Here is a 6,000-nt window from a genome sequence, read left to right as displayed (position 1 = left end):
GAAATCAGGAAAACGCAGTCTGAGGCAGCAAGGCAGGGAACAATTAAAAATGAACTAAAATCCTAACATATATTATATAATGCAATTTATGAATATGCTATATTCATAGATAATAAATTATAGCAGATAAAAATTTGAAAATTGATAACATCACTTGTTTGCGCAGTTCTTTCTGGCTGTGCCCCAATGACCAGTCGCCAGTGGCAACGTTGTATTGTATACAGCCACGCCAATAAAACCAATTTAATTGAATTGAGAGACAGAGACAGAGAGAAATAGATAGATAGATAGATAGATAGAGAGAGAGAGAGAGAGAGAGAGAGAGAGAGGGAGTAGTTGGCAGCAGGTGCATTTAAAGGCTAAATGACTGAGCAGCAAGATGGATGGTGGAAAAAAGAGGAAGGGTGGAGCAGAGAGGGAGAAAAAAAAGAAAAGCATGTGCAGGAGATGCCGTTAAATGCCGCCAGGTTAGTCAGTAAATAAACGTGCTAGCTAGCTAACGTAGCTAATGTTACCGATGTGTCATCGTCCCTCGTTAATGTTAAAGCAGCAAACAAACTGGACAATCAGCAATAAAAGTGGTAGTTCCCTTTCTAATTTCCTCAAAAACATTGATGGCATAATTGGCATGTCTAGTCAAGTTAATGTGGTCAATATTATTTGAAAATTAATGCATTATGGTGAAAATTTCAGTCAGTGAGTTCATGCTTTGAGCTCATAATTTGAAATTACTAAGACAACACAACGTCTTCTGTCACTATTCAGGCTGCTGTAATTTGTTGAAACTTAAAGATCTGTGTTATTCAATGTTTGTGTTGGTTAAAGGGCTATTTTAACCATTGATGGGTAACTGTTAGTGTCAGTAAACTGAGTAGCGTATTGTGCTCTTGCTCTGTTCTTTGAATAGGTGGAGAGAGAGTTGTTAACTGTATTATATTGGTACATTAAAAGATATGTTGTGCTGTGCTCTTGCTTTTTTTTCTTTTTGAAGGTGGAGAGAGAAGCATTGGTGCCACCGTAGTACAGAAGCCCACTACTTCAGAGCAACCTGCAGGTACAAGACATTTTCTATTTTGTTAGTATATTGGTTGTTTATTTAGTTATTTATTATTTAATAAATATTGGTTAAAAATTAGTCCTTCTGTTGTATGATATGCACCTTTGGTTCTATTTGAGGTTCATAACAATACATTGTACTAACCAGTTGTTGGCCCATTAGTTTGTTATTCACATGCACTAAAATTCACCAGAATGCAGGAAATCAAGTCTTTGTAACTAATATTTTCCTAGTGGGGACCCTCAGACCCCCCACTTAAAAAGTGACTTGACTGGGGCTATATTTCACGCTTTATTTCCCAGCCTGAATGATTTTCCCAGTCCGGCCCTGCTGCATACCCTGTACTTACCCTGTTATTACTTGTAACAAGGGAGGAACTATCAGTGCTTTAGATGACAGCCTGCACACCCTGTAATTACCCTGTAACTAAATGTAACAAGGGGGGAACAACCAACATAACTTACTCTGTAACTACAGAAGACAATGTGAAAACAGCTTTACTTGCCTCAGAACATGGCAGAACAAACTAAATTAACTACACAGTTTGCAATCAGAAGAGTATATGAACCATACATGTGCGTTCTGATTCATACCTCATGTTTTATCTTTAGCCATATTTATATTAGCTGTAGTTATATATTTATTTCGTGGGATGAAAGGAGACCATGCACAGAGCTGAAGAAAGGATAAGCTTGCACCTTGAGGACTCCAAATGCTGGACGAAAACAACTGCCAGGGAGAAAACTTTCAACATTTTAATGACTTCAACATGTGTTTACACACAAGTGAGTGACATCTTTGGTGGGTGAACTCTGTCCGCCAATGGTAGGCGGAGCCAAGATGCCATAAACGAGCGTCAAGTGATGAAGTTTGCTGGTGAGGTGAATGACAGCTGAGACAGTCTTCAGAGGCCGACAGCATCCATGAAAATACACTGTCCCCTGGACCTTTGTTCTGAAGTAAACCCACAAATTCACTCTGTAGTTATTTTAAGTATCCCAAAATGAAAAAGGAGCAATGTATTTTGGCTGTTTTATTGGTAATAAGGTCATTTTGAAATAAAATCACATCAGATTTATTAAGTGCTGAAGAAGTCATCACTCCATCTTCCCTGAATGTCCAGATTTTTGTTCAGTTTTATGGTCATACTGTACCCTGTAATAACATAACAGGTACCTAGTAGTTAAATAATAACGAGTATTAATTCTCTCTAAATTCCTCCCAAATTTCCAGATTATTGCTCAGTACGTCGCACATACTCTGTAATAATAGAATAGGTACCCGGTAATTCAAGAACAACCAGAATGCAGCAGGGATCATATAATGTGCTGTAGGTAGTTTGCTTGTTGAAGTTACAGTGAGCTGTCTAGACTCTCTAATTCATTTGGAATTGATCCTGTCTTTAATTGAGTGAATGTTCAGTCACCTGTTGATGTTGTGTGATTAGTGAATGAGTGTGCAGGAGGTGTGGCTGCTTGCTTATGAAAATTTCTTCAGTTGATTTTTAAGCTGAGTTGTATATTGAGTAATAAGCTTAAAGTAACTAGAATAACAAGTGTTAACATGTCAGCTTTGTAGATTATGTTTTGTATGTCCTGCATATAAATAAGAGTGTGTAAGTCATGTATTTGATACATGCATTAATAATTTCTGATGTGAACCTACACTTTTAGATCTGTGAATGTTTTTAGTGTTCATTCTTTCTAGTATTCAGCACTGATCTGTTCCTGCATCACATTATAAGCTTTGTGGTACTTTATATATTTCTGTATACTAAGAAAATACACAGGAAACACATGTAAATCATGTGATATGTTGTCTGTTTTTGATGAGAACATAAATCTCTTGTCACAATAGAACAATACTATAAATTTGAATTTCACTTTGTGGGTAAAATGACACATCCAGAATCACGCCATGGCTAAAATGAGCACTTCTTTGTTTAGAAACAATATGTATATGCTAAATGTCTTTAAAGAAGCATCCTTTTCACAACTTTTTCTTTTTGAAAGCAAATTGTTTTATTGCCATATAAAATTGCCCCCCACCCCTCTGATTTCATTGGGTGGGGGGCAATGATATAGTATGATGCAGTTTGTTGAAAGATTTCATGTTGATTTTCCTCCTGTCCTCTGTCCTTTTTTTGAGTCACCAGCCACCAGTGATAAATATATATTGGTACCTACTGTACTGGTACATCGTTAGTACAAAAGATTACACCTAGCTATGGAGTAATTACACTGTACGTTGGGGGCTGTAATCTAAAGCATTTCCCTCTTTCTTTTCAGACTCAGCAGTTTGTAGTCTGGACAGATGCCAGGACTGTTTAAACTGATTCACACTAACAAACCTGTTCACCTGTCTGTCCATACCTGAGAGTGTCCAGTCTCCAGTGTGGATCCTCCAGTCCAGCAAACAGCAGCTTCTCTCCTGAGGCTCCTGGATGATTGTACCTCAGGTCAAGCTCTGTCAGATGGGAGGGGTTGGAGCTCAGAGCTGAGGCCAGAGAAGCACAGCCTTCCTCTGTGATCAGACATCCTGACAGACTGCAGACACAAAATGACACACGTCACATGATCTGAGATCATGTGTGAATTACTGTCATCACCAATGTGTTTCTGTGATCTTTAGAGTTAAACACAATACTTTCAGTCACTACTTCTCAATTCAAATGGCTAACCACTGTAAGGCTTTTATTGTGAGGTAGTTCCAGCTTCCTGTAACCTTAGTCAGCATGATGTTAGGGACTGCTAACTTTTCACAGTTGAAAACAGAACAATCCCAACTAATGTGGCATATTAAGACTGAATGTTGTGGAAAAACAGTAAGGAAACATTTCTGACTCCATTCAGTTTCAGGAATCATCCAGAGTTTTAAGTTTGTTTGAAACAAAACAAAAATCAATTGGTGGTTAACCACATAACAGCTGGGATGCACTGTCATATCACTGTGGTGAGTAAAAATCACTATCATCCCAATACAGATATTGCTCTGAAATTAAAAGAAACTATAACTGTTAAAAATGTGTTCACTGAGTAACTGTCTGTATGTGTTTTACTTTGGGCCAGTTACACAGTTCTTCATTCATTTTGGATCTTAAAACTCCTCTCTGATATTTCAGGTTCCAACAGCAGAGACAGAACAAAACTGATAAAAATATATAAATAGAAAGTTAACACTTTCAGTCACTACTTTTCGATTCAAATGGCTAACCACTGTAACACTTTTAATTTGAAGTTGTTCCAACTTCCTGTAACCTTAGTGAACATGATGTTAGGGACTGCTATCTTGTCACTGCATAAAAATAGGTCTAAATAAAAGAATAGTGAAAGAAGAAACAACCACAGTGAGCTGACTAGATGAAGAGCTGCAGGTGACAGATGCTCACAGTTGAATACAGGACAATCCCAACTGATATGGCATATAAGGAGTGAATGTTGTGGAAAAACAGTAAGGAAACATTTCCGACTCTATTCAGTTTCAGGAATCATCCAGAGTTTTAAGTTTGTTTGAAACAAAACATGAATTAATTGGTGGTTAACCATAGCTGGGATGCACTGTCATATCACCATGGTGAGTAAAAATCACTATAATTCCAGCACAGATAATGTTCTGAAATTAAAAAAACTGTAACTGTTAAAAATCTGTTCACTGAATAACTGTCTCTATGTGTTTTACTTTATGTCAGTTACACAGTTCTTCATTCAGTTTTTGGATCTTAAAACTCCTCTCTGGTATTTCAGGTTCCAACAGCAAAGACGGAACAAAACTAATAAAAATATATAAGTAGAAAGTTATTCACAAACTATAAACACACAACTGGTCTGAAAATAACTTGAATAGAGATAAGTCCAAGTGTTTATTTCCTCATATAAATTACAGTATAAATGGTGATCAGTTGAACAGATTGATGAATCCTGACCTGAGAGTTTCCAGTGTACAGTGTGGACTCTCCAGTGCGGCAGACAGTAGCTTCACTCCTGAATCCTGAAAGTTGTTGTTACTCAAGTCAAGCTCTCTCAGATGGGAGGGGTTGGAGCTCAGAGCTGAAGCCACAGAAGCACAGCCTTCCTCTGTGATCAGACATCCTGACAGCCTGCAGACACACAAAACAACACATGTCACATGGTCTGATATCTCTGCAGGACTGGAAGGTGTTGTTTTTATTTCTGTCATCACCAATGTGTTTCTGTGATCTTTAGAGTCAAATGTAATCACTCCATACACTACTTCTCAATTCAAATGGCCAACCACTGTAAAGCTTTGATTGTGAGGCAGTTTCACCTTCCTGTAACCTTATTCAACATGATGTTAGTGACTGCTAACTCTTCACAGCTAAAAATGGGTCTAAATAAAAGAATAGTAAAAGAAGAAGCAGCCACAGTGAGATGATTACATGAAGAGCTGCAGGTGACAGAGTCTGACTACAGTTTGTATAAACATCAAACCTCCAACACGTCGCACAGGTAAATGATTCTATCTCAGATGCTCACAGTGAAATACAGAACATGAATCCCAACTAATGTGGCATATAATTACTGAACTTTGTGGAAATAAAAGTAAACACTAACAGTAAGGAAATATTTCTGACTCCTTCACTCACACTCACTGTCTCTATTTCACACCGTTTCAGTAATCATTCAGTGTTTTAAGGTTGTTTGAAACAAAAGAAGAATTAAATGGTGGTTAACCACAAAACAGCTAGGGTGAACTGTCATATCACCATTGTGAGTAAAAATCATCCCAGCACAGATACTGATCTGAAATTACAAGAAACTAAAACTATTGCTAAAAACTGTTCACTGAATAAATGTATGTGTACTTTGGGCCAATTACATAGTTCTTCATTCAGTTTTTGAATCTTAAAATTCCTCTTTAGTATTTCAGGTTCCAACAGCAGAGACAGAACAAAACTAATAACTAATGTTAATAGAAAGTTAATA

General features: G+C 37.3%; 1 protein-coding gene across 1 annotated transcript in view; it reads right to left on the bottom strand.

The window, feature by feature from the left end:
* Window positions 1–3,210: 3,210 nt before the first annotated feature.
* Window positions 3,211–6,000, bottom strand: part of LOC122990068 (NLR family CARD domain-containing protein 3-like) — a 47,445-nt gene continuing 44,655 nt past the window's right edge. The window contains exons 10-11 of the mRNA XM_044363203.1: window positions 4,980–5,153; window positions 3,211–3,603 (exon numbers count right to left, since the gene is read on the bottom strand). Coding sequence (XP_044219138.1) covers window positions 3,399–3,603; window positions 4,980–5,153 — 379 coding nt within the window. The 3' untranslated portion in view covers window positions 3,211–3,398. The remainder of the gene's footprint in view (window positions 3,604–4,979; window positions 5,154–6,000) is intronic.

This window comes from Thunnus albacares, chromosome 10 (genome assembly GCF_914725855.1).
Source record: "Thunnus albacares chromosome 10, fThuAlb1.1, whole genome shotgun sequence".
NCBI classification, from domain to species: Eukaryota; Metazoa; Chordata; class Actinopteri; order Scombriformes; family Scombridae; genus Thunnus; species Thunnus albacares.
The sequence above is the reverse complement of the archived record's forward strand: the minus strand, read 5'-3'. Positions and strand labels throughout refer to the sequence as shown.